This window comes from Fundulus heteroclitus, chromosome 3 (genome assembly GCF_011125445.2).
Source record: "Fundulus heteroclitus isolate FHET01 chromosome 3, MU-UCD_Fhet_4.1, whole genome shotgun sequence".
Lineage (NCBI taxonomy): Eukaryota > Metazoa > Chordata > Actinopteri > Cyprinodontiformes > Fundulidae > Fundulus > Fundulus heteroclitus.
In genome coordinates this window covers 42,684,860-42,711,221 of record NC_046363.1, presented here as the reverse complement: position 1 = coordinate 42,711,221, position 26,362 = coordinate 42,684,860, and the positions used below count along the sequence as shown (strand labels likewise).

The following is a 26,362-nucleotide window of genomic DNA, read 5'->3' as shown; positions in this document are numbered from 1 at the left end:
GTCTCCTTGGTGCCGGTAAACAGAGAGCAAACTGGACCCAGACAGACCTGCCTCTGGGCTACGAGCCTGCATCTGTGTGTGTGTGTGTGTTGGCATTCTTTCACTTCATCGGGAGGGAAGACGAGAGGCCGACAGAGGAAATGAACGGCGGCATGGGGAGGAGAATACATGGGAAGCGAGGGGAAAAAAGAGAGAGAAAGCTGAAAATGGAAAAGAGACATAAAAGGAAAGGCAGGATGTCAGGGGAGACACTGAGGGAGGAAGGAGGGCATAAGGACGGGAAGAAAGAGGGGGCGATAGATGAGGAAATGCAGAAGAAGAGAGAGTAGAAGCAACATTAGTCTAAGAAATGTAAATGTTGAGTGGACAGAAAAAGAAAGTTAGGAAAATATGCATGAATGGAGTAAAAGACCTGGAGGGTAGGTCTGTAAGATAACATGGGAGCCGAGGTAACAAGACAAGGAACCAAGGACAAGTGGGAAGGATGGGGGGAGTAATGCCAGAATACGGAGGAGGCTGAGGGTGGAGGGGGGGGGGGGGGGGGTTACAGCTGGATTTATGCATCACTCAATAATTCATCCATCTTTAAAAATAGCAATATTCAAAGAAAAGAATCAGTTTCATTTCCTTTCAATGAAGGGGTCGTAGTAGGTGAGCTAATGCTGTATGAAAAAAAAAAGATAATCCAGCTCAACCTTTTCTGCGCGTGCTGTTAAACTTTAATGACCTTCAACATCAATTTTATATCATTGACCTTCAGCGTCCCGACTGAAAGCAGATTATTGTTTCTTGAAGACGTTTCGCGTGTCCTTCAGAGGCTTTCTGATACCAGCATTCAGATCCGCTGGTTACAACAATCACACCATATGGAAAAAATAGACAATAATTTCAAAACCCGACATCCAGCAGCTACAAAAAGTCCTCATATGGCCACCATAGACAAAACTAATGGGGGGGAAACGCAGACAGCAACAACACCAGCAGCAAAAATATGGAGCAAAACTGTTCATACTAACAGAGAGAACTACAAAACCACATTACTTTTAGTATCTATAAGTATTCACATTATAGAGAAGAATTGCTTTTTTAGAGATTAGGATAAGGTAAAATCAAGCTTGTACTTCATGTTATATCTCCAGGAAAATAACTTCAGCTCAGGTAATATTCTCTGTCGACGAGGCGTGGAGGCAAGAGCATCTAATGAGCCCCACTGTGAAGGAGTGGCTTGTTTTTTCTGAGATATGTGTTGCTGTTGTCCGTGTGGATCAACAATGTGTGTGTGTTTCCACTGCCAATCAGAAATACTCTGCTTTTTTCAGCAAAATAAATAAAATACTGTTCAAAAATAAAGTTTAAAAAAAGACCTTCAAATAACTCAGGTTGTTGGGTTAAATGTCTCAGATTCTGGACAGACAGGATTTAGCTCACAAAATCGCAAAAGGTTTCACCCAATGTTTGTCTTTTAGGTGTCAGTCTAGATATTTCTGTAAAAATATACATTCATATTCTAATTCGTATCCTAATCATTTCAGTAACTGTTACTTAACACTAGGGGTGGGTAAAATAATCGTCATGACGATGCATCGCGATTCTAATTTTCGCGATCTACTGCATCGATTCTTGACGCCAAGTATCGATTATTAATTTAAAAAAATTAATAAATAAAATTGCATGAATGGTTGGCGAACATCAGCCAAAAACAAGTGGAATACAACATTTCATTGGTTTAAAGGACCAGTGAGGCCATGTAAACGGCACTGATTATCCTTATTTTGTTCCAAAAAAAAAGTAAAAAACAAAGCAACTGGACTTGTTTTCCGTAGTTGAAGACGTACTTATTTTGTTATTTTAAGTTTTATAAATCCTAAGCACTTTTTGCCAGTGTGTCCAGTCCAATAATAATAATATTTGTGTCCAGTAACAGTAATATGTGTTTTCATGGCAATACCTCCAAAAGTCATTTCAATAAATACAGCTATAGATGAATTCAGTTGCTTTCAGTTATGTATCAATTGAAGACACTATCCATACACAGCCAGTCAGCCACTGGTAATGGCTGTAATTTTTTCTAACAGTGCTCAGTGAAAATATCGCAATGCATTGCGATACATCGCAATAATTCAAGTATCGTGATGCATCGTGATAGAATCGGATCGTGGCATGTGAATCGTGATTCGAATCGAATCGTGACTTCTTTGGCAATACCCACCACTACTTAACACGCAGACAAACACTGCAACACAAAAACACTCCAGCTGAAACTGACGGGCATTCGATTTGTTCCATGCAGGCGCTAACGCTAAGCTGCGCTACCAGATCACCTCAGGAAACACCATGGGGACCTTCGACGTGGAGCCCGAGGTGGGCACCATCTTCGTGGCCCAGCCTCTGGACTACGAGACGGAGCAGCACTACGAGCTGCGGCTGGTCGCTTCCGACGGGAAGTGGGAGAACGAGACCCTGGTGGTGGTTCAGGTGGTCAACCGCAACGACGAGGCGCCGGTGTTCAGTCAGACCGAGTACCACGCCTCTGTGATGGAGGAGCTCACTCAGCTTCCTGTCTTCATCCTAGAGGTGAGTCCGGGCGTAGCTTTGTTCCTTTTGGCCTTATATCCGAGACAATACGGAGGAGTTTTTCTCCCATTTTGATTCCTTAAGGCCTGCCTGCACATATTTGGAAAACTAAAGTTTTTGCACCTCTGCTTCAAATGCAATAATGTTTGTGCTTTTCAAAGAAGAGATTTTTTAAAAATGTGTTTGTGGACAGGAGCTCTGGAGAAACCATGTTGTAGAAACCCAGTTTGCTCAGGCCCACATACTGCAAAAACGGATCTAAAAATAAGAAAAATGTTCTTAAAATTAGTGTTTTTGTCCTAGATTAGAGCAGGTAAATAAGATGATCTGCCAATGGAATGAGTATTTTCACCCCTAAAATAAGATAATTAGATATACTGCACTTGAAATAAGATGATGGAGATGGAGTGTTATTATTTCAAGTGTAAAAATCTTATTCCTTTGGCAAATCATCTTATTTACCTGCTCAAATCAAGGACAGATACACTTATTTCAAGACAATATTACTTATTTTTAGTTCCGTTTTTGCAGTGCAACTTTTCTTAACCAGGAACTTTCTTCTGAGCTCTCTTCTTTGTTCTTTCATGTCAATATTTTATCGCATCCCAGGTTGTGCAAACAGACACACAGACAATAAGCAGTAAGAAAAACATAAAGCAGAAACTATCATTTCAACTGAAAAGAGATTCAAAATGGTCTTAAAAATAATGCAACAATCTAATCAGAACAATAAAATGGAAGAAGATGAGTAAAACTTCAATATTCAAATAATCAGAAATGAAAAAGAAATAGCTATTATTTGTAAAAGAATTTAGAAATGGGTTCAACAACTTTTTATTTGTTATAGTATCATAAAGAAAATATATATCTGGAAAAGTGAAGCCAGTACCTTAAATATGTTTCTCTTAAATCACATGTTAAAAATCGATCGGGTTTGAATAATTTTCAGTAATCAAATTATACGAGTAAAAACCCAGTGGCATGTTTTTCTGTCAGCGGGAATGTGCTGTGTCAGTAATGTTAAAGACGGCTAGGGGGGGTCAGAGTTATCCAAGCACTTTGCTTTAAGCGTCGTAAAATCCCTGCTGCAAAACTCTTCAGTAAGCAACTTCCACAGCGGCCATGTGCAACCCTACGACGGAGATCGATGCAACACACACTCTAGTGGTTTACTTTATTATCTTGACCACAAAAGTTCTCACATGAGAAAAAACAACAATAAAATGTAATTTTTAGACACCCAGTGACATTTTTTCAAATGTGACTATTGTGACATTATTTTAGCTCTATCCATTACCAGTCTACATAGAGACCACCTGCATAGGTGATTTATTTGCTGTGCAGACGGATAAATCTGCTTTGGCTGCAGCTGCAGGGGACCGCTGCATGAGGACCGGGCATCCTGTGAGCGCTCTGGGATGGGGGAGGGGCTAGACAGCGCTCGCTGCTCATTTATTGATAAAAGTTTCCTCTTCAGGGTTTCTTACACTCTCCAGTTGCACCAGATGAATTCACTAGACTTGGCACCGAAGAAAGAGTCACTAGACGGGTTTCAAAACTCACAATCCTTCAGGTGGCAAAGTCGCTGAGTCGCCAATACTGTGCAGAACATGATGGGTGGTGTTTCTGCAAAACAAACACTTAAATTGTTCTTTAAGATCATGATTCGTTAGAGCAGCAAAACGATGCATGTGTCCTATTATAAGATTGAAGTTTTTAAAATCTGGTCATGCCAACCTCTAAGGTTCATAAACCTTAGCATAGCGCAGGTCAACGCTGTTTGCAAAAAAAAAAAAACAGCCTCCACGGAGACAGTTTCTTCTCCAAAGCTGTCAACCTGATGAACACACCTTACAGTCTAAGTGGTCGGCCACACTGCTGTGAAACACAAGTACTATATATTACACTCTCACAACCCCTTTCCTGTTCTCTACATAAAAGCATACTGTTTACCAAATGTCTGTATGCTGTGAGCGCCGTAGCTGAAGTCAAATTGCTTGATTGTGCACACAGTCATGGCCAAATAAAGGATGCAGCTAACGAAACAACACAGTAGTTCACCAACAACGAGGACAGGGAGTTTAGTTTCCTTGGAGACTCAGACGACATTTACAACATCCCTGATTAATAAAGATTAGGTTGAAAATGGTTTTAAATGACATATTGACTCGTTGATTCTCTCTCTGTCTCCCAATGCATTCTGGGACTCGTTCGATCCTCTTAGCGACCTTGTAAAGGGTAGACATGTGATGTAAGGGAGTAAACGAATGGGCTGATGGTGTTGTACATGTTTTTATTGTCATGCTAAATCGTTTAAACATAACTGGATATTAGATGTTCGCTCGTTTCATATGAAGTTATTTAAAAATGTCAAACTGAGACGGTTTCACCTGTGGATTGGACTGTCAGCATAACGGGTGTTATTGTCAAAATATGTTATGGACAATCCATGAAAGTGTATCAGGTTTTATGCAGGATAATCAAATCTATTAGTCACACTTGAAACTGAGGGGTAGATTAGCCTGGAGCGACGCCTCAGCAGGGATCTGGTGTCATTGGACTAACGCGTTGCACACGTCTGACAGCGTTCAACAGGAAAAAAAAACTGCTAACAGAGGCTCCAAGGTGGCATGTCGGGGTAAAACAGTCTGATGGTAAGTAACTACCGTCTGCAAAGTTGCCTCCAAAATGTTCCTGTTGACCTCCTTCTCCTGTTGTTCCCATCCACCTTTCGTCACACCTATCTTGGTAATTCACAATAATTTGCATGTGCTGCCAAGCTAAATAAGATTATAAAGGTGGAAGCGGGGAGGGGAGGGGAAGTAATCTCTGTCAGAGGCGCACGTGTCACCGAGTCCTCAACCTGGGCCTGCTTCCCCCTCGCCTGCTGGAATTGATTTGATGTGCGTTTGGTTCCTCTCTGACGCTTTCAATAGTCTTTCCGCCGCGCGACGGACGGGGTCCTCCCTCATCACGCCTCACTCTCAGCCCCTCGCTCTAATACAATTCAGTAGATAGTGAGCGGAAGAGAAAATCCAATTTGAAATGAATATTTTTTGACTCCACCTGTGCGGCTGCCTCCTCTGCGGTGCCACCGCCGCTCATCTTCAACACTGGTGTACCTGCATCACGTTGTCAGAGAACGCAGAGAGGCGACACGGGGGAGGTGGCTGCGGAAAGGGGGGGGGGGAGAGACTTCAAAGGCTTCAGTAAACAAACCCTCTGGTGACAAAAGAGGAGAAGAAAGGGTAAAAGCGTACTTTTTCCCCTGCCTTTGTATGTGTCTATTAACTTTTAATTGCATTGTGTGTCTCGGTGACAGATGTGAAGGCTCGTCTCGTTGCCGCTGCTCTTGTCCCTTCGCTCAGAGAGATAGCAGCAAGGCAGGTTAATTAAGCAAAGAGGACAAAGTAGCAGAGAAATGTTTATTCCTGTGTTGTGAAGTCCCAGTGCGCGGGGGCCAGCTGCCGCGATCACTTCCCCGCTGCATGTCCTAGTTGCTGGACTTGACATTTCTACACAGAGGAAAAACCAATTTCACTGTTTTGATAAGAGAAAACGTGACGGGGAAGGAACAGAACGAGAGGAAACGAGGGTAGTTATTGAATTGTGATGAAACACCAACGTGGTACATGTCACAACAAAGGTGGGCCTTTTGTTACGACTTTAATCAATAAAGCACTTGATTTCCAAAAGGGAAAAAAGCTGGTGTGTTTAATTATTCAGTATTAATTGGAAATGTATATGCCTTAAAAATATACAATAACTGAAACAGCAAGATATGTATTAGAGGAATAGTTTGAGAAAATCTGTGATTAAAATCTCGTCTCAAGAGCAAACAGTGGTTCTGAGTAGTGCTAATTCAATTAAATTTTATTTATATAGCGCCAATTCATGAAACATGTCATCTCAAGGCACTTTGCAAAGTCAAATTCAATCACATTATACAGATTGGTCAAAGATTTTTTCTCTAAGGAAACCCAGGAGGTTGCATCAAGTCTCTCCAAGCAGCATTCACTTCTCCTGAAAGAGCGTAGAGCCACAGTGGACAGTCGTCTGCATTGTTGATGGCTTTGCAGCAATCCCTCATACTGAGCATGCATCAAGCGACAGTGGAGAGGAAAACTCCCCACTGACGGGAAGGAAAAACCTCCAGCAGAACTATGTGATTAAAATATTTAACATCTCCATTAGGTTAAAAAATTTGAAATACCTGAACTTTGAGGAAAATCGTCAAACTGTTTGGTCAAACCCCAAATAAACAAATGACAATAACTGCTCTCACAAAAACAAATACACTGAAGTTGCAAAAGCAAACCAGGATGATCGAGGGGGGAAAAGGTCAATAGTTAAAACAGGAACCTAATCTGGTGCTGAATATGATTCACTTTAGACTATTTAGGCTTAAAATAACATTGCACATTATTTTACCAGAATATTGGTAAGTGGTGAAAGCCTATTGACTACTGCCAGAAATATATACAGCAATGAGCTCCATAGCAGCGGTGCAGAGACTAGAATAAAAGCTGCCATAGTTGACAAATGGCTTAACAATTGGCAACAGCTGAAACTGATGATCACAATATGGATCAACAGCGGTTTTGCTTTTATGGCCGTCCTGTCAGTCGATCCCTGTACCAATAAACTTTGTGAGCCTCTCGTCCTTTTGGTTTGCAGCTGTTTCCTCACAGGCCAGACGTCACAGTCTCTCTGTAAGAAACGTGCCCAGAACTCCTCTAAATTCAGTTTATACGGCGCTAATTCACAATGAATATCGCCTCAAGGGACGTTACAAGACTTGAATTTCATACAGATTTCAAGTCAGCTGCATCCATTCAATTGATCCTTGTTATGAAATAATGCAGTGAAGTTCAGTCTATTGTTCAAATTGGCTGAACAGTTAAGAAAACCCAGCAGATTGCATAACATCCCTGACCCTTCCTGGATGTAGCCACAGCGGACAGTCGATTGTATTCAGTCGCTGACTTTGCAGCTATCATCCATACTGACCATGCATGCGGCGACAGTGGAAAGGAAAACTCCCAGGAAGAAACCTCCAGCAGAACCAGGCTGACCATCAGCCTGCCACGAGCGACTGGGGGTTCAGGAAGACAGAGAATACACACAAAAATAACACAGAGGCGTTGATTCAGGAGTACTTTCTACGTTAAAGAAAAAGTAAACCCTTGGAGGCAGTAGTAGGTCTTTAGGGGGCTTCATCCCAAACGTAAAGCTTTTGCTCTCTGACTGAGCACACTATCCAGTTTCAATCATACGGTGAAATCTAATTGGATGAAAACTGTCTACTTTCAGTCAGCCTAAAATGCCTTAATGTTTTTTCCTCTGTGTCATTTTACCTGTGCATAAGGTGTCAGCAACGGATCCGGATCAGGAAGCGGACCAGACTGCCCTCCGTTACTCCCTCCACGGCCAGGGTGCCGGTGGAGAGTTCACCATCGACGAACGCACCGGCAGAATCTACGCCCAGCGTCGGCTGGACCGAGAGGAGCGTCCCGCCTGGAGATTCCTGGTCCTGGCCACAGACGAGGGAGGCATGGGGCTCACAGGATTCGCTGACGTGCTGTTAGAAGTCCGAGACATTAACGATAACTCGCCCTTCTTTCCGTGCCCAGCTCTTGAGGTAGATGGGTGCTTTATTGGCCAAGTGCCTGAAAACTCACCTGCCGACACCTCCATCATGGAGATGCGCGCCATGGACCTTGACGACCCTAATGAAGGCAGGAACGCCGTGCTCACCTACAGCATCATCAAGAACATTCGCAACGAGATCAACCTCAACCTGTTCTCAATAAACGCCACTTCAGGGACCATCTACACAGTTCTTCGTTCTCTTGACCGGGAGACAGAGGACAAGTATCTGGTGGTGGTGGAGGCCCGGGACGGAGGCGGTTTGTCTGGCACAGGCACAGCCACCATTATGGTTTCAGACGTAAATGACCACCCACCTATTTTTACTCAACGTTCCTACACCGCTCAGGTGAGTCAACCCTGTCCGAAGACGTCCGTCATTCTGTTTTCATGTTTACATCCGTAGCCATAAATGAAGTCCATGCATGTGTCTTCCAGGTGAATGAGGACCTGGAGGTAAACAGCGAGGTTCTCGTCGTCTCCGCCACCGACCGAGACGAGGGTGAGAACGCAGTCGTCACCTTCAGCATTGTGGGCGGAGACGAGGAAAGGAAGTTCTTTGTGGAGACAGACAAAGTAAACCGGCGCGGCGTGATAAAACTCAAAAAGAAGGTTGACTTTGAGAAGCTCCACGAGAGGACCTTTAACCTGACCCTGAAGGCTGAAGATGCGGACTTCTTCAGCCTGGCCTACTGTCTCGTTCAAGTGGAAGACTCCAACGATCACGCTCCCGTCTTTTTTCCGCAGTTTTACGAGTCGGCCGCCATGTCCGAAGATGTCCCCGTGGGAACCATCGTCGCCCAGGTCACAGCGTCTGATCTGGACTCTGGTCAAAATGGCCGCTTCTCCTACAGTATTTCCAAAGAATCAGACCCTTACAGTCAGTTCCTGGTGGATCAGTCGGGCTGGGTGGTAGTTGCTCACTCTCTGGACCGAGAGAAAATCTCTCAGCACAGGATCATGGTTCTTGCCACTGATGCCGGTATCCCACCGCTAACCGGCACCGCGATCGTTATGGTGACTGTCCTTGATGTTAACGACAATGGGCCAGAATTTGAGGCTCCCTACAGGCCTGTTGTTTGGGAGAACACCGCAGCGCCACAGGCAGTTCAAATGAACAAAACGTCCATGCTTCTTCACGCCATCGACCGTGACACCTCCGTCAACGCTGGACCTTTCTCCATCCGGCTTCTCCTGCTCACCTCTGATGCCACCAACTTTAATTTGACGGACTTTCGCAACGGCAGTGCCGCCATCACAGCTCTCCGCAGCTTTGATCGCGAGCGCCAAAAGGAGTACCGCCTTCCTATCCTCATGATTGACAGTGGCTCTCCTCCAGTGAGCTCGACCAGCACACTGACAGTCGTCATCGGTGATAGAAATGACCATCCACACCTTCCTGGACACACCCACATTGTTGTCTACAGTTATGAAGGTATGTTCTGCTCTGTTGTTGTTGTTTTTTACAATATTAATGTGTAACATTCACAGTTTCATTAAGGTTGTTAACATTTTTGGAAAAAATGTTTGCAATGTAATAGTATTTTTTCTTTAATTTCATCGGCACTTCACACTAGTGCAAGGGTTAGTACTACAGGTCAGTGGTTCAAATTAAGGCAGGGGCCATATTCCAACAACATTCAATTCAATTCAATTATAATTTATTTATATTGCGCCAATTCATGATACATATCATCTCAAGGCTCTTTCCAAAGTCAGACTCCATCAGATCCTCCAGGTTGGTCAGAAAGTTTCCTCTCTAAGGAAACCCAGCAGGTTGCATCAAGTCTCTCCAAGCAGCATTCACTCCTCCTGAAAGAGCGTAGAGCCACAGTGGACAGTCGTCTGCATTGTTGATGGCTTTGCAGCAATCCCTCATACTGAGCATGCATGAAGCGACAGTGGAGAGGAAAACTCCCCTTTAACAGGGAGGAGAACCTCCAGCAGAACCAGAACCAGGCTCAGTGTGAACGCTCATCTGCCTCCACCCACTGGGGCTTAGAGAAGACAGAGCAGAGACACAGAAAGCTCAGAAGCTCACATTGACCCAGGAGTACTTTCTATGTTAGATGGTAATAGTGGATGATCTGCCTCCCCTGATGATGTCACAGCTAACAGGACCCCAGTTAATCTCTTATGCAGAACAACATGCATAGAGATTAATTACAGATTGCAAATTGCCCTCTGGTGGGACTTTATGTGAATGGTTGGTTTTCCTGTGTCTCTCTATGTTGCAACAGTAAAAGAGTGGCTTTCTGTCTCCGACTAAAAGTATAGAAAGGATTAAGTCCTTTTAAGTCTTGCAGAGGCATCTTTGTGTTTCCTTGTCAGTCCTCAGATTAAACTCTTGACAAGGTCTTTGACTAAATAACTCCGTTACTTTTAAAGGTTTTTGGCAGACGGTTCACCAAAATTAACCACAATCTTTCTTCTGAATACAGTTTCTTTGCGGAGTTTTATAGCCGTCAGCCCATTCTAATCACAGTCCTCAGATAAACATATAACCCCCCCCCCTTACACACCCTGCAGATTCATCTTAATGACATATTTTTCAGATCAGACGAACACTGCAGGCTCATAAAGTAGCTCTGCTCTGCTTGTACCTGTGGACTGCGATGATTTACAGAGATACAAAGAAAGCTGCTGCTTTGTTTTATATCCTTACATCTCACAGTAACGGCTATGTAACCACCTCCTGTGATGGATCAGAGGTGTAACATCTGTGTTTCTAATTTAACCTCTTGTTCTATGTCAAGAGCTAATAGCTGATTGTGAGGCATGAAGAACATGTGCAGATCTCAGATTAGAGCTATGATGTGAAAGCGGCTTAGAATGTGGAGGGATATGTTGTGCTCACAATAAGACATTTAGACTTTCCAAAACGTATTCGGTTTTTGATGGATGGATGGATGGATGGATGGATGGATGGATGGATGGATGGATGGATGGATGGATGGATGATTCATCACATTAAAGGAATCACAATAAGAATCAATTAACAAAGAGGGCTTTAACTCTGGTTATAACAATCCAGATGTTTTAAAAAATAATAATATTCTTAAAAAACAGCCTAAATTTTTTCTAAGCTGTGGAATCAGAAAACAAATGACACAAAGGAAATCCATTAATGAATGCAGCAAAAATGTTTCTGATGTTAGAAGGTGGTCCCAGTATTGATAGTTTCTAATGACGCAGCTAAACACTGATGTTGCATTTTCCCCCATTTTCTCAGACACAGAAGCAAAATAAAAGAATCCTTATTTTTTTTCATATTGCCCTTATTGCGATATTTTGTACCTCAGACGGCACAAGAAAAAAAGACATTTGTCCCTTCCTCTAACTGATTGCTGGTTATTAAATTGGCATCTTCTGACCACAGAGCGGCTCCACTAACGTTTCTGTCCGCTGCCGTCGCTACAAGAACCTTCTGAGCCCTTTGTGCTCATGTTGCTGGAAGTGTACATGACACAGTCGACTTCTCGCAGCCTCCCGCTGCAGCCCCATCACTTATTTAGCATTTCAGACCATCTGTCAGCCTGCTGAAATTTACTGGAAAACTAAGGTTCTCCGTAATGTGCTTCGGTGAATTTCCTCTCCAGGGCTTTTCCACATGAAAGGACGTTAAAAACCTCCTATAATTCGAATCCACCCTGTACCTCGAGAACATGTCATGAAGCAAACAATTAACTCCGGCTTAAGTCCCAGGTTTGATCGGAACATAAACAGGAAGTTGGCGTAAAAGGCAACTTATTTCATGGATAAAGTGATTACAGCACTGCGCTCGGCTTGTTTTCTTAGGCGTTGGGGGAAACACAGCGTAAGTTGTTCTAATGAGAGCCCTTCAGCTCTTGCTGATGTGCTGTTAAACCATGACCGTGTGCCACTAAGGTGCCCCTGTACCTGTATCTCAGAGTGAAGCATCCTTCACTCCTAACACTCGGGCTTTACCTCGGGGATTCTTTGTGTTTGAAATTATTTCCTTGGCTAATGCATTTTTTCTGTTTTATTTTCTGCCTCCTGACAGGAATCCTCCCAACCACAGTTATTGGACAAATTCAGTCCCCTGACCTTGACGACTGGAGTGAGAAGGTGTACCGCTTCGATGGCAAACCAACCAGGTAATTTCACTGCGTTTGGTGACGTGCAGAGAGGAAATAAAAGCTGCAGAAAGGGTCATTTTTGTAGAAGGGCGTCCTTGGACGTCATAAGATTTGCAAGTTGGTACAGAAAAGACGAGGGGCTTTAAGAAGAACAAGGTCTAGGCGTGATACAAGCGGACAAAAAAATATCAAGAAGCAGGTAAATGTATTTAAGGAATGGTTTTGATTCCTGCTGAATTAATGTTCCCAATCGGTTCAACAGGGTTGGATATTTGAAGACATAATAAATGTTAAAATTCTGATCTCAAACAGCAGAATAACAGTAAATAAATAAAGTTTCCTCATAAGGCAAGGCAAGGCAAATTTATTTATATAGCACAATTCGGTACAAGGACAATGCAAAGTGCTTTACATGATTAAAATATAGCAAAATAAAACAGAATAAAAACAAGTAGGAATAAAATGTAGATAGAAAATAGAACAAAAAAGTGGTGATTCAGTTAACAAGAACAGTTGAAGGCAATCCTAAACAAATGTGTTTTTAATCTTGATTTAAAGGAACTCAGGCTTTCCGCACCTTTACAATTTTCTGGAAGTTTGTTCCAGATAAGCGGAGCATAGGAACTAAATGCTGCTTCTCGGTATGCTTAGTAGGCTGGAGCCAGAAGACCTGAGTGGTCTGGATGGTTGATACACTGATAACAAGTCTGTGATGTATTTAGGTGCTATGCCAAAATAAAGTGTGTTTCACTGGCACAAAGTCACAAAGACATGTACAACATAAATCACATTTGAGTTATACATAGTATTAAGATAAAAGAAAAAACATCCATAGAGTCGAGAAAGCAAATTATCATCTATCCATTCATTGCCTTCCACTTCCCGGAGAAACGTTCAAATGGAGAAATCTGATGAATTTGTGATCCCACACCGTCAGGAGAACAATGTGGGGCAATTATTTGGTTTAAGAGGAATAATTTTAACTTTGTGTGCAAAGGAACACAAAGAGAGAAGGAGATTAAAAGTGGGACGAATATCCTACCCTGAGGAACACCACTGTATATTTTTCAGTCATTTTACGCAACATTACGTAGCTTTGCAGTTTAATTGACATCTAGATGGGACACACACTAGCATACACTGCAAAAAGGGAACTAAAAGTAAGTGAAATGTTCTTGAAATGAGTGTATTTTTCCTTGATTTGAGGAGCTAAATGAGACTATTTGCCAATGGAACAAGACTTTTGCACTTCAAATAAGAACAATTCATCTTATTTCCAGTGCAGTACATCTAATTATCTTATTTTAGGGGTACAAAAACTCATTCCATTGGCAAATAATCTTATTTAGCTCTTCAAATCAAGGAAAAATACATTCATTTCAATAAATTTTTACTTACTTTTAGTTCCCTTTGTACTTAAACTCCTTCACTTTTACGAACACCAATCTCAACCTTAGCAGCTGATCATCCCGCATTAAACTCATGGAGCAACACCTCCATTTTGTAAGTTAATGCACAGAATCACCGTGAATTATGAGTGGAAAGGTTGTCAATGTGTCTAAAGATGTGCAAAAAGCCAGAGAATAAGTCAGTCTTTAATGCAACAGGATAATCTTACGCTGAAAAATTAGCTTTGGGGAGTTTTTCCCCACTTCTCTCACCATCCTTCTCACTGTGTTGTTGTTGGAAAATAAAATTAGGACCATGTCCATTTTAACTTTAATCAGTCTGACTGCAGAAAGAGGCAAGTTTAGGCAAATAGCTATTTTCTCATTTGTTGATTAAGATCATTGCACGTCTGCCTTACTTGAATTGAAAAGAAAAATACAGTTCTGCATCATTACATATCATATAATAAACAGGAAGTTGTGGATTTGTATTTAATGCTCTGATCAAATAAAAAAAGTAAAAACTGTCTTTTGACTTTGAGGCCTTGCAATTATTGTGGCGTTCAACACATTTACTCAAATTAAAGCCTGAAAATTCCTTTCTGACGTTAAACTACGGCAATAAAATATGAATCTGTTTTAACTTTGAATTCACTGGTTGGTGCTCAGGTGGGAAAAAGGAGAACCAAGAAAGATAGGCATCAATGTAGAGATTTGTAAACATATAAAGGAATTAAACCATTAAAAAAAACATATAAAACTGGAGCAAATAAACAGCCTTAGGCACAAAATAGCTACTTGAGGACAGAAAAAAAGAATCAAATTAGATATAGTATAAAAACTGATTTAGGTACAAATTAACTAAGTATTTGGAGAGATTCTGATAATAATAAGAATGAATGAAATGAAGGAAGAAATGCATTCCTGTGGTGTTTCCTGAGTGGTTTGATAACAAATATTAAACTTTGTCTTCAACTTTGGCTGTTTTGACGTCGAAAATTAAATCTATAAAGGACTTCAGAAGTAATAGATTCAGTTTTGTGTCATCTGAACAACAACAGGTAGAAGGAGATCAAGACGCTAGCGCTGTCACTGCGGCCGTCTTTCGCTCCAGCACGCAGCCTGTTGGATGTGGCGGATGAAAGACGTCAGAGGGTGGAAGATGTAAAGCGGTTTTATCACCAGAGGAACAAACACAAGACTTGATTCCTGTGTAAAGTTTCCCTTCTTGTGCGACACAAAGCAGGAGCGGCAGAGAAAAGAAAGAGGAAATAAAAAGTGCATAGCAACTGGCAGTTTTAAAATACAGAGGGTAAGAGGCTAAAAAGGTGCAGCGGGAAAAAAGAGAAACAAAATTGGGCCGTATAATACAGGCAGTTTGAAGGAGGAAACAAAGAGACTGAAAAGGGACGAGAGCGGTGGGGGGGGGAGATAGAAAGAGATGTGACTTGTCAGGAACAGTGCTATTAATACTTCATAACCAGCGGTATTGAAAATTCCCAGTGAAGCGCAGCGAGGGCGAGCTCATTTTGTTTGACGAGGCGCGGCTTCACGCGGACGCACTGAAAGCAGAGCCTGATTGCACTCCCCGCCACCTTTTCTTCTAACGAGATACCAACAAGGAGGGACGACAGGAGAACAGAGGAACCGCCGTGGAACCGGATTACCGGAGCCGCTCCTGAACCACATCCCATCATCTGCACATCCAGCAGAGAGCAATTTGTTATGGTGGAACGGATCGGGTTTAGGCCGATGGTTGTTTACATATAGAAAAGATAGAAGTTGGAGGAAAATACAGAAGCACACAGACTTCAGGCCAATAAGCACCAGTTGGCATCAACGTGTCCCCTCACAGGGAAGATAAGAGGATCTCAGCTTCAAGTCTCTGCAAACAAAACTATTAAAGGAGCAAATAAGCTTTATGTGTTCGACAGTGGCAGTCAAAAGTTTGGATTCACTCATTTTATTGATGATTTATTCATACCGCTGTTTTTTTTTCTCCAGGAGGGAACCATGACACATCCTCCAGCGATGCGCTGGAGTTTGATTTTATTGCAAATTTTCTCATACTAGTTTCAAATTATACATGCAGGCACAAATAGATAGATACAGTAACTAATATTTGGTTAAAAATAACTCTGTCATGATATTGAACCAGTCTTATTAGAAAAACAAACGATCTGCTTTAAGCTGGTTGGTTTCCTGCCACCGAGTCCAGGTAGTACGTGCTTATTTGATAGGGCTGAGGTTAGAGCCACTCTATAGTTTAATATTAACCTGCTGTAACCATCAACATGTGGCTCTGACTTGTGTTTGGGATCATTGTCTTGTTGCAGCATCCAGCTGTCCCCAAGTTTCAGCCTTTTACCTTCTTCTTCTCTGCTCTCCACACAAAGCTGCAGTAAAACTGGCAGCAGAACAGGCCCCCAGCATAACGCTACAACTACCATGCTTGGCAATGTTCAGAAATAAATAAAAAAAAAACTTAGCATGCTTCACGATGCACGTATTTGTATGTATAATTATGAATATGCTGGGATGACAGAAAAAAAAGATCTAATTTCTAACAATTCATGCTTGTGCACCGTATTGCAGCTTTTTAAAATTCACCAACATTTTACACCGTATGTTAGCCCACTATAGAAAAGTAAGCGTTCAGATGCATAGATGAAAGCCCAAAATTACTCTGATGCTTTCCAGTGGTAAACGCATGTAAACATCTGATTCATTTCTGTACATAAATACTTTTTAAAACCTGCTCTTTCCAGAAACATCGCCTAAGTTTCCCTGTAGACATTTTTGCCTAAACTGAATCTTTCTGGTCTAACTTCTCATTTTGCAGCTTGATTTAAAAAGGTTAAACAGTAATTAGGTGTTGATTGTGAACTGAAAGCGAGGAGAGGTGCAGTACTTTCCATAAAAACAGCGGCACCACCTGATCTGGATCTGACCCAACGGACGCTTGAACCCAGAGCTAACAGGGAAATGCACATCTGGAATATTTACGGCTCATGAAAAGATCTAGTCTATTTTAGTTTCCTCGTCATGTTTGACCGTCAGACTCATGGTAATAACGTAAAGCCGTTCTGTGTCTTCCTGTGTTAGGTTGTTCGGTCTGAACCAGAGCTCAGGTGAGCTCAGCATCAGGGAGGGGACTCCTCCCGGCGCGTACCGCCTGCAGGTGCGCGTGTCAGACGGCGCGTGGCCCGACGTCGTCTCCACGGCTCAGGTTGACGTCGCAGAGCTGCACCAGGAGGCCCTGCAGCAAGCTGGCTCCATCCGCCTGAACAGTGAGTCCCTACGTCACGACGTCTGTGAAAAACACCAAAGAGCAAAGAGGCATGAAGCCAAACTTCTGCCCTGCCACCTTCTCGCAGATCTCACCGTGGACGAGTTTTTCCAGAGTAGCGGCCGCGGTCAGGGAAGCCGCTTTTCTCGCCTGCGTCAGATGTTGGCTGATTTCCTGCAGACCTTGCCGGAGAACGTGCAGATCTTCTCTCTGAGCAACGGCGGCCAGCAGAGCAGCAAAGCGCTTGATGTGTGGTTTGCTGCTCACGGTTCACCGTACTACAAGGCTGAGAAGCTGCACGGCTACGTGGCGGCAAACAAGGCCAAGGTGAGACTCAAAGATCAAGACATTTAAGCAGAAAATCTTGTTTATGTTGAACATACTAGCTGCTGCTGGTTTTCCTGCTAATATTTAATATGTACATCGTGAGAATTTAAAGAAATTATCCCTTATCCTGCACAAATTTAAACTATGAGTGAGGAGAACAGTTTAGTTTGCGCTGTAAGCCCCGCCCCCTCCTGTTTTCCCCCCCATGAGAAACCCTCCATTCCCTCCTGATCTCCTCCCAGTCGACGTGCGAGAGACTAAACACGCCTCAGGCTCGTGTGCAATCCTCTGCAGGAAACAAGGCTTCACTGAGGGACTACTCTTTGTTTCTTTGACATAAATTGTGAGGACGGTCAACACCACTCGTCGTGCATTTAGCAGAGAGAAGTTGTCCTGGGTTATTCCTAGACTCACTTGATTGCATTAATTTGATTAATTAGTCAATTGTTATTATAAAATTACATCTTTTGACTCATAATACTCAGTATTTATACTTTTGACTCAGTATAAAGCATTTTTCTTAACCAGACAAAAATAAATTCAGGTATAGCTTCTTTAATTGCTCTCCATGAATATCTTGTTTTTTTCCAATGCTCAGATTCACCGGCATATGATGTGATGATAAGAGTGACCATTAAGTATGCCCAAAGAAGATGATGCAGCTTGGTTCAAAACGTTTTTCAGCCAAAAAAAAAACATGTAACCACATCAATTAACAACACATAAATATCAGTACAATGCACGCATAATAATCAAAACAAGTCCAAGCTGAAAGTGTCTTTAATTGTCACAAACTGCAAAGAAAATGATTTTAGCTGATTCAGAAAGACACAGAATATCAGAAAAACAAACTCCACTTTAATGGTTTTGTAGAAATTGCAGAGCCATAAATTGAAGCTCTGCATGCTGAGCATCAAGCACTTTGAAAAAGAATGTCAGCTGGATCTTTACAACCAAAAAAAAGAAAAAAAGAAATGCAGCGACAGGAAACCCTCAGGGACTCTAATTGGTGGAAATAGCTCTTTGAGACCAAATAAGAGAAAAGAGTCTGAATGACAAGCAAAAGAAAAAGGGTTAATTTGGCAACAGAGAGTGGGGATGACAACAACACAGGAAATGACAAGAAAATCAACAACGTGCATAAATAATATTAATGGAAATGAAGCAAAACTCAAAAACTGTTGATGCTGTGAGACATGAGATCAAAATCGTTCTCTGAAAGTTTCTAATATGTTCAAACAAGGTTTATGACTTCAGTGATTATTAATCAACATTTCATCTTGTGATTCTGGTGTTACATTAAAATCGCGTTTGTCTTCATTGTAAATGCATTTTTCACGTACATGTTGTCGACATAAAAGGTAACTTTTTTTCCATACGTCAGTTCATTTATTTAAAGCGTCTAAGAAAAGTATTCACACCCATTTGTGAAGTGGAAGGATAATTCATGTCACTCTTTTTAAAAATCTGGCATTATTTTCCTTCGGCTTCACATGTCTGTGTTATTTAGCGTGGCTGCAGCATCTGAAATCCCAGTAAAATACGTTACATATTGTTCTTGTGATGTTTGGCAAAGGTCAAACGATATGAATACTTTTGCGAGCCACAGCGAAGATTTAAATAAATTAATCCTATTTAACTTTCATAACCATTTATTCCTAAAATTTTCCTTTTTTATTCTCACTATAAACTTAAATAAAGTTTTCCTCCATGCTTAAGTCTTCATCCTGATCTTTGCGCCCTGTGCAGCTGGAGGCCATGTTGGGCGTGTCCATCAGCCAGGTGGGCGTGGATGACTGTCCGCACACCGACTGCAGCCAGTTTGGAGGCTGCAGCAGCGAGGTTTCGTTCAGCGAGGTCCCGGTGGCTCTGAGCGCCGGTAACGCCTCCCTGGTGTCTCTCTCAGCCTCTTCCTCGGCACGCTGCGGCTGCAGAGGGCGAGAGGCGACCCACCTGTCGTGCTCCGCTTATCCCGTCAACCCCTGCCTCAACGGAGGCACCTGCCAGGACGGACCCCTGGGATACCGGTAGGTGTTGGTATTTGTTGTCTGAACCTCCACGAGGACTAAAATGTAATATTCCATCAGATGATAAGCAAGCGAAGCTTCACTGAAGCATAAAAATGTAGGTTACATGTTGCATCTCCATGAAATCTGGTTCTGCAGGACCTTTTGATTCACATGTTAGCTCCTGATAGCAGAGATTTTAAGTCTGCCCGTCCTTGGCAGCGAACTGGCGTCTCAAGCTGTTACCGTCACTGTTTGAAGCCGGCAGAAATGTCCCATTTGTTAGTTAAATAACTCAGGCGAAATCTGTCAAACGTGTTAAAAGATTCAAGAAGAGAAGCTGCGGTTTCCCATCTGCAGTAATTACACTCCCAGGCCCGGTTTCAGCAGCTCGGACCGCCGCGGACTTCTCCCATAGCTTTATTAGTTTAGATTGTGGATGAAATATTTCAGAGGCGGAATCCCGACAGCTGCTGTAACTTTGAAAGCTTTATAACTCCCCGAAAAAATTTACTTTCAAGTGGATTCCAGTTAAATTATTTCTTAAAAATCCTTTTTAGGATTTAATGACCTGGTTTTCTGCGTATTTTATTTCATCTCTTTCTCTCTTTTTGCTTTGTTACCACGAATTAAGTCACTTTCTTTAAAAAGGACCACTTTTCTTTTGTTTAGAGTATATATTGTGACACTGGACAAAAAAAAAAAAATTCCTTTACAGTACCACAGAGAGGAAATTTTGTCTGCATTTAACCTAAAGGTCTTGCTCAGGGACCCATGAGGGCAGACAAAGGGAATCAAACCGGGTACTTTAACTACTAGGCCACCTCCACTCCCCTTACTTGCATTCTTAATGTAAAAAGTTCAATAATCGATCCAGAATGTTGCTTTTGGACCCAGATTAATAAACTTTAATGCTTTAAAGGTAAATAAAGTAGGAATGCAGTGGAACAGTCCTCCATAAATGCCTCTTTGAAAGAAATGAATACAAATCACCTGATATTAAACGCCCGCAGGAAGAAGATAATTTATATTCTAACCTAGAAATACAAAACCTGTCAATTACTGGATAACTGCACGCTTGGGATGCTTTCCCCGTCCTCCAGATGCAAGTGCCCCCCCTTGTTTGACGGGCCGGAGTGCCAGCAGACCAGGCACAGCTTCGGCGGTCAGGGCTACGCCTGGTTTCCTCCCATCAAGCCGTGCTTCCAGAGCCGCATATCCCTGGAGTTCCTGTCGGAGTCGGCCAACGGGCTGCTGCTGTACAACGGGCCGCTCGGCCTGGTCCAGCCCGGGGAGCCGGAGGACTTCATCGCCGTCGGTGAGTTTGCCGCTCAGGTTACGCCGTTTATGTTGCTGAAACAACGCGTTGGATGAGGAGACACTTAAGAGACTGAAAGGTGGAAAGTGAAATTGATGCAATTAATTGGTTCATTTATATGCGTTAACGAGTTGTAGGAAAGACTGCAGCTACATCAGCAGTTAATGTCACCCCTGCTAATGATGTCTGAAAACCCTTTAAATAAATTAATCTTTATAGAAATAAACTCTATTTTCATCCTAAAGCTTTTTTTCCACCATTTGGGTTGTTTTAAAGTTTGTGTTTTTTGCTGTAAGTCTGAGCAGGTTTAAGCTATTAGTTGGGTTTAATTTTTTTTTTTAGCTATTTCCTGAACTATAAAGTTGTGTCGATCTGCCTTACTTTAATGACATGTTCTCCTATGTTTCCCGTTTTGAAGAGCGACTAAGACACAATTCAGTGTTACATGACATGAACGACTCAGTGAAACAGTAAATCCCTAATTACTAGTTAAAAGTTATTAAACATGCTTAGCAAATTAAAGCTGATCAATTTAAAAACTGAATTCATTGTTTTTATATTTCTATTTATCAATTAGTCATTTTGCAAAAACAGAAGCAATAGGAAACTAAATCTTTATATTTTCTAACTGAGTAGATGTACTCAAATTAAAGCATGGATTTTATTTTATTTTTTTTATTGTGTTTTTGCACTGAAAAGTGAATTTGTTTTAATGTAGTTTATGTGTCTTTTCTAGAAGTAGCAAAAAAATCATAACCCAATTAAATAATAGACGTTAATAGAGTCTCAAACAGGAAAGATTAATCATTATAAAATCAAATCTCAACTTTTATTTAGTTCACTTGATTTTTGATATAAAGTCATATTCAATAAATTGTAAAATGATTGACAATTCTGTTTATTTCAGTAACTCAGTTCACTTAGAAAAACATGTTATAATTATAATTAATTACTCACAGACTGATGTTTTCCAGACTTTATTTCTGATAACTGTGATGATTCTCTTCCTACATCAAATAAAACACAACATTTAAGATTAGAATATTACATCAGACCGATAGAAAGTACATTTCTAAGACAGAAACTTTGGTTTGATGAAAAGTTTAATACCCGCTTAAAGGTTTTTATTTTCAAACGAGGCTCATCGGTTCACAGGTTCTAAGTTACTGGATATGGTAATTATCGGCGTATTTTCTGATGCAACATCTGTGGTATCTGTCCCACGTTCTTTTTTTCAGTGAGTTTTTTGTTTAATTAGATGATTCAGAGTCAGACAGAACAAAAGCCTTAAACCTTAATAAGCCAATTAACAGCGACAGAGAGCAGCGCTGCTTTGGATTCTCTGCAGATTTTGGCCGTCTGACTCTGATGCTTCTTGGAGGTTCTAGGTATGCACCCCCCTCCCCCACTTGCTGCTGTGAGAGTTTAGTTTGGAACGTGGCACTCATTTCATTAAAGTCAAAACATTATTTTAACTTCTAAGCTCTCTAAGACGCAGTGTGATCCAACGGTCCCGGTGGGGAAGCTTCATCAGCGCGTCCTTTTCAGCAAACACAAAGCGCTCATCAATCTGCCGCTGTAGAACAGCATCTCAGCGGAGGAGACGCTTCATAAACTCTAATGTCAGCTCCCGCCGGTTCTTATGTGGCCTTAATGGATTAGCCTGCCGATGGCCTTTCAAACGCTCCATGCATAATCTGGTGGCATTAACGTTATGTAATTATTGAGCCCGGCTTGCTGCTGCACCGATCTGGGGAAATAAAAATCAAAGATGACAGCAGCATTGATGTTTCTGAGCCGTTTTTCACTTAGATGTTCAATATTGCGACTGATCGGGGTCACGTCCACACAGAGACACACGCTGACAGCAGGGCGGATATCGGGACGTATATACACCAGTATTGACTGGGGGGGGGGGGGGGGTTCTGCTGTTGCTGGTGGGATTCAGCAGCTTTCACAGCCGTGCAGAGTCATGATGTTGGGGGCATGCATCAACATTTCACAGCCGAGAACTAAACTCCTTAATTTTTTTGTGTTTGATTTGATCTGACTGATAGTTAGCTCACATATTTTCTGTTCAGCGATGCGTCGATCAGAATTTCTGGCCAACTTCTGATCGTGCAAAGCTTGGATCTACCGATACCAGGTTTCCCTTTATAATACTTATAATACTTCTTATAATAACTATAAGAAGACAGAAGAACTGCAATAACAGTGTTTTTTCTAGCTTTTCTAATAATTATATTAGGAGCAGATGTGACACTATTCCTTATCTGAGAGAAATTATTGCCATTATTTTAATCCAAACACAAAAATACTGGGGAGTTAATGTTTTATGCTGTCTATAACATTGTGTGCTGGAGATTAGCACGTCTAGCATGGCTGACAGTTGCCTCCATGTGTATATTTATAGAAATTCCTTCATTCCTTTCCTGAACTAAGGCATAAAGCAGAGCTGTTATCAGCCTTCCTGTTATCTGCTGAAAGTCTCGCTTTCTCTCGCAGTCTGAATGCAGCACAGACATTTCTCCATTCTGTGCTGTAAAATATTCTGGTTCCTTTTAAGAAGCTGCTTACATCTCTGTGCTTAACTCCAGCCGCGGTTTCTGAACAGAACATAACTCATGTGAGAGAAACAGACACTGTTGGAGTCAGTTTACACAAAAATATGCGGTTTTAGTGTATTTCTGTTGAATTGTTCACAGGTACCCCTCACTTATTTAAACAGTTCTTTTTTAAACTAGTACTAATATTTAGAATACGCCATTGAACGCCCCAGGTGTATGTTTTTTACCTGTGTTCCTTGAACGTAACTCCAGTCATCATCTGTGCCTCGTAGCTGCAACACTAACTTTGAGTCTTGTTCATTCATTAAAAGCTGAAAATGACCAACAGCACTGTTAATGTGCAGGTAGAGTACAGGTAAGGTGAACTTACTGATCAGAAAAGGAGTTTCTGCTGCGCAGGTAAACGGTCAGCGATGATGACGTGGAACATTTCAGCCATTAGACATTTTCTCATTGCATCTCTACTGATGCAGCTTTGTTTTGTTATTGAACTCTACGAATTATGAGATTTTAACAGGTTACTCCTTTGTTGTTGGACCAAAATTCATGTTTTTTTCCTCCCATCTGTGCAGAGTTGAGGAACGGTGTTCCGGTTCTGAGCATAAACCACGGATCGGGAACTCTGACCCTTCAGCTCCCGCCTAAAGATGCGATCAACGACCGACGCTGGCATCGCCTTGACATAATCAGCGATGGGAAGGTAAGACAGAGGAACAGATGGATTTTGATTGATACGACAGCAGACATAAGACAGAAGGACTGCAAATATAAAAAGCAGTATTGTGAGCGTATGGGTGGATGGATTTTAGCTGTTGTTGAAGCTTAGAGCTTGAAGAAGACTGATTTTAAGGTGCTGGGTGGCTCAGATGATGGTGCAGGCGTTTCACGCGTGGAGGCTCTGGTCCTCAGTGGGGTAGTCTTGGGTTTGATTCCCGGTCTAAGGCCAGTTCCTGCATGTCTTCCCCTTCTCTCATCAGCCCGTTTCCTGTCAAACTACTGTTCAATGCCAACAGTGCCAAAATATTCTATAAATAATTATTTTAAAACACAAAACTGCGTCTGACCTCTCAAAGGAGAATGAGAGAAAAGCCCTACGTTGAATGCACATTGGCGATTTGTTGTGTGCAGCAAGTAAATAAAATAAAATAAAAAATAAAAATAAATTAAAAAATATAATAAATCTAAGGTTGTTTGCAAAAAGGATCGGCCAGTTTGATTTAATCCAAGTCCTTCTCTTTCTGTTTTAAAAACTCGTTTAAAAAAACATTATTTCTCATTGGGTCTCAACCCACAGTGAGTGTCTTAATATTGCACTTTTTTCCTTTTTTAAGTATTTTTTTGATTTCTTTTGCATATTTGTTTTACTGTTTCGTTGTTGTTTTTGTTTTTATATTTGTAATATAAGTCAGCAGCAATAACTCTGTCTGTCACATGATGGCCCAGATATTTCTTTACAGTCCTGCTCCACTTCACAGAGGTTTAAAGGTTTCAGCCAGATATTTTCACAATTGACCCCAGAAGACAGAGAAGCCCCAATCATCACCTCTCCACCCTCTAAACCTTTGATTCCAATTATATTCACCTCATTTAATTCACAGCACATGTTATTCCAAGTCTCTTTATAAAGTAAATTATATCCAATCATCCAGACAGGTTAGTTAAAAAGCTTTTCTCTCTAAGGAAACCCAGCAGATGCCGTCAGTCATTGAATTGCAACATTCACCCCTCCTGGATGAGCGTAGAGCCACAGTGGACAGTCGCTGGTACTGAGTGGTTGACTTTGCAGCAATCCCTCATACTGAGCATGCATGTAGCGACAGTGGAGAGGAAAACTCCCCGCTTCCAGCAGAACGGTCATCTGCCACAACCTACTGGGGGTTTGACAAGACAGACTAGAGACACAAAAGAAGCACTGACCCAGGAGTACTTTCTATGTGGGAGAAAAGTAAAAGGATGACGGCAGCTCTAGCTTCACAGGTGGCTTTATCTACCTCTGTCAGCGTTCTTTATGAGCGTTGTCTTGCCTGCAGATGACAGATTGTGTTTGATTAACAGCACCAGGCCTTTTAATAAAGCCTGTTCATTTCATGAGTGACTGATTTCGTCCCTCTCCTGCCCTGTCCAGCTTGTCCAGCTGATCCTAGACCAGTGTGGCGGGGTTCCAGTGAACGAGATGGAAGGCGTTGCTGCAGAGACCCGGCAGATAGACGAGTCCGGCTGCAGAGCTGCAGGAGAGACGCCCGGGAACCAGCGGTATGAAACGACCTGCGGATGTTAGGAAGAGATCTCGCTTCGTCTATACAAGTTAACAAAGACGTGTCTGCCTTTAATCCTCTTCCTCGCAGGTATCTCAACGTGTACCAGCCTCTTCAGCTGGGAGGAGTGAAGGAAATGTCTCCCTACCGCCGTTACCGAAGTTTTGCTGGATGCATCCGAAACCTCGTAGTTGACAGCCAGGTAACACAGCTGTGCATGTTGGGGTGTGCACCTTTAAATATTCATGCTGCGAGGACGAGGATCTGTTCACCTTCTTATCAATTTGGAGTTTAAATTGGAGTAACCTATGGGTTAAATTTAAGGTCAAGAGAGTAATGATTAGGGTTACCCATCAGTCTCCTCCAAATGGAAGTGAATCGATGAAATGTCCTCTGAAGTGAGGGAAACGCTGTGTTTGTGTGTTTCCATCCCAGGAAACATCGTTAGCTTTTTTTTCCTGGGTGTGTTTCTTGCTCTGAGATGCAGCTGCGGTGTCTGTAATTCTGCGTCTGTCTGTTTGCGCATGCATGAATTCGCTCCGGCGCGTTTGTGTTTGTGCGCCGTGGGGTTTGCTGGTCGGACAGATGGTGGTCTGAGCTCGGCTCGTCCGCCACAGCAGATATAACAACTTCACAGTGCAACATGTAATATGAATGAAAGGAGGCGCCGGCTTCCCCCTCGTTCCTCCGAACCTCAGCGAACTGCTGCGGCTCCTCTGCAGCTGAAGGGGAGGAAAAAAAACTCGTGGAGCTCCCAGAGATGCCAGAAATATTCCCCAGGAAAGAGTTCAGTCGGTTTTACGAGGAGAGAGTGTGAAGTTCAGGATGTTAGCGTCGGCGTAATACCACAGGCACTGTGATTTTACCCAGAATTCCCTATGTTTGGCTG

General features: G+C 42.1%; 1 protein-coding gene across 1 annotated transcript in view; it reads left to right on the top strand.

The window, feature by feature from the left end:
- si:dkey-22o22.2 (neural-cadherin) overlaps positions 1 to 26,362 on the top strand; it is a 167,872-nt gene that overhangs the window by 123,276 nt on the left and 18,234 nt on the right. Inside the window, exons 17-27 of the mRNA XM_012876676.3 lie at positions 2,291 to 2,574; positions 7,943 to 8,572; positions 8,662 to 9,658; positions 12,248 to 12,341; positions 16,817 to 17,001; positions 17,089 to 17,327; positions 19,077 to 19,354; positions 20,437 to 20,651; positions 23,791 to 23,918; positions 25,344 to 25,471; positions 25,564 to 25,675. Of these exons, the coding sequence (XP_012732130.2) occupies positions 2,291 to 2,574; positions 7,943 to 8,572; positions 8,662 to 9,658; positions 12,248 to 12,341; positions 16,817 to 17,001; positions 17,089 to 17,327; positions 19,077 to 19,354; positions 20,437 to 20,651; positions 23,791 to 23,918; positions 25,344 to 25,471; positions 25,564 to 25,675 (3,290 nt within the window). The remainder of the gene's footprint in view (positions 1 to 2,290; positions 2,575 to 7,942; positions 8,573 to 8,661; positions 9,659 to 12,247; positions 12,342 to 16,816; positions 17,002 to 17,088; positions 17,328 to 19,076; positions 19,355 to 20,436; positions 20,652 to 23,790; positions 23,919 to 25,343; positions 25,472 to 25,563; positions 25,676 to 26,362) is intronic.